This window comes from Aphanomyces invadans, assembly GCF_000520115.1.
Source record: "Aphanomyces invadans strain NJM9701 unplaced genomic scaffold supercont1.11, whole genome shotgun sequence".
NCBI lineage: Eukaryota > Oomycota > Saprolegniomycetes > Saprolegniales > Verrucalvaceae > Aphanomyces > Aphanomyces invadans.
This window is the reverse complement of record NW_008580156.1, coordinates 1,485,962-1,488,463: the sequence shown is the minus strand read 5'-3', so window position 1 is coordinate 1,488,463 and position 2,502 is coordinate 1,485,962. Positions and strand designations below refer to the sequence as shown.

The 2,502-nt window shown below is 48.0% G+C and overlaps 1 protein-coding gene across 1 annotated transcript; it reads left to right on the top strand.

The window, feature by feature from the left end:
• Positions 1 to 1,804: 1,804 nt before the first annotated feature.
• H310_06551 (hypothetical protein) lies at positions 1,805 to 2,316 on the top strand (the record flags this gene model as incomplete). Its single annotated transcript, XM_008871665.1, has 2 exons — positions 1,805 to 1,959; positions 2,238 to 2,316. The coding sequence occupies 2 exons, from the start codon at positions 1,805 to 1,807 to the stop codon at positions 2,314 to 2,316; spliced, it is 234 nt and encodes a 77-aa protein (XP_008869887.1).
• Positions 2,317 to 2,502: the final 186 nt, after the last annotated feature.

Below are 2,502 nucleotides of genomic sequence, written 5' to 3'. Positions count from 1 at the left end.
TGTAGAAAATTCAGCAAGTGTTGGGGTGTCCATTCCCACGCAACGAAATGAAAACTGTTTTTTGAGCTCCCCAAGCAGCCGGATGGCTACTACGTCCGAGGATATCTGAAGGCCTGGTCCGTCGTCCGAGCGTGCGTTTAGTACCAACTTTGGCGAAAGCGCGCCGATCGTTTCGTCCCGACCTACCATTCAAGACTCCATTGGAAATGGCAATCCACGCCGCCAGTCTCATTAACCTTCACTTGACGATTCTTCTCCGGGATTTACCTCTCAAGAAGGGCTACACGAAAGTCTTCAACGTCCTGCGAGTGTTGTCCGAATATCCATGGTTGAAATCGCATGTTTTCCCGTCAGTGGTCTACGTAACCGAAGCCCTGAGCCTGTCATGGCCACATCAAATGATTCAATCACCTCAGGAAACCTACTGCAACATATTTATACTACCTCTAAAGAAGCTCATTTACAGTCCACGACGGCATCGAACGAACTTTTGCTCGTATCTTGCGTTTTGCTGAAACAATTTCCTCGATTTTTGAAGTTTCGGACTTGTCAGTGCGAGCACGTCAATTTACAGTGTCAATTGCACTACCGAATGACATACACAATATGATGTGATTCTTTCTTCACTTTATCGAAAAAGATCCAGTGAAATTTAAATACTTGTGAAACACTATGACAAGCCTGAAGAAAGAGTTCGATGCGTTTCTATATTTTTTAGATCGAAAGAAGCCTGTATAAATTGATGCCACTCCATCAAATTAACCGTTCAAAGTGAACCAAATTTCACTATTTTTGATCTATCTTTCGCATTTCTTCGCCAATGTACGTTAAATTCAGCGCAAAATTATTGTTGAGATGCGGTCAATCGATTCCCACCAGGTTTACGTCGTCACAGACTTATGCGCCAAAACCAAATTTCCTGTTTGTGTCATGGACGGAGGAGGGGTCGTGGCACGAATCAAAACTTTCGTACGAGGAGAAACTGGACACCCTTTGGCCTATACAACCCTTCGAGAGAATAGTTGCTCTGACTACTCTGGTGTTGTCGTTACTTTGCTTGGGCATGGTGTCCGCACAGTCAAGTCGACTGTAGCCGAGTTCTTGACACAAGGAGATGTTTCCGTTGCCGTTCCACCACTAAACACAATGTATCAACTCTCAAGGGCCCCGAACACACGCTCTGTGCGCGCAATGGTCAAGCGCTTCATTCGAGACCGCTGTGTCACACGTACAAGAACGGTTGCGATGGACGTGCTTGTCATGCTTGAAGACAAGCAAGTTGTGTTAGTGGACCCACATCATCCCAAGGACTATGCTGCGTGCCTGCGATCTGTGCAGATCCTCCTTGCCAATCAAGGGTATGAACGCGGGGGCAACGCCAGGTCCGTTACGTACAGTGCCTCCAACGCCGACGAATAAGCTCGGGATAGTTACGTCAGCACAATGGTGCCCACTGCCACCCCGCGCCCACCTGTTGTTTACCTGGATGAGAGTTTCATACACCACTACTGTTGCCGTCACTCCGACAGCTTGTTTGACCCCAATGACAAAGCCACCGAGCCCAAGCACAAGGGTTGACGGTACTACTTCGTTGCAGCAATACTTGACGACAGCTCCGACGCGGCCCACGTGTTGGGATTGGACATTTTCGTCGGCGGCAAGAAGAACGGTAAAATCGTGAAGGACTACCACACCATTTTCAACCACGACAACTTTGTCGACTGGTTCGGTCGATTGATCGACGATGTAGAGGAGCTTGGCTGGTTGTCCTCTGTGTTCGTTATGAACAATGCAAAGTACCACAATGGGAAGCCAAAGTCAATCCCAAGGAACCACAGCGGAAGCAGGCGTTGAATCAAGCTTGGTGGAATTCAACATCCCTGACGTTTCACCGACAGAACTCAAGGCGATCATTTGGAAGCGAGTGAAGAAGCATTTGACGAGCATGTCCTATCAGTGGTATGTGATATGGGGAAGTCCCGGGGACATCATGTTGTTCACTCAGCGCCGGAATACTCGGAGATGCAACCATGTGAGATGATATGGGCCGACGTCAAGGGCATAGTTGTGCGCCAGTACAACTCCACGACGACCTGCCAAGATGTTCGAGACCGTCTCGAGCGTGCGTTCCTTAATCTGGACTCCGACGCCATTCACAGCACTATTGAAGCATCGACGTCAAAGCCCCTGGACCTTGATCGAGCTCTCCGTGCGGCTGAAGTTGTGGATATTGGTAGGCAAGAGAGTGGTAGCGAGTACTGCACGTACGATTCGTCAACATCAAACTTCTCCGGGACGAGCGACGTGGACGATTAGGTCTCGTCTCTCGATTGATTGATAACTTGAATTTTTTTTTTTATGGCTATTAGATATTGACAGATTCAAAAGTGTTGCTGCAATTTAAACAATTGTGACCCCTGTAAAATTGTTTTGAAGAGTAGCAGAAGTACCCTCGATGCCCTCGCGGACTATTAATCCAACACGACGACCCCATACACTTTG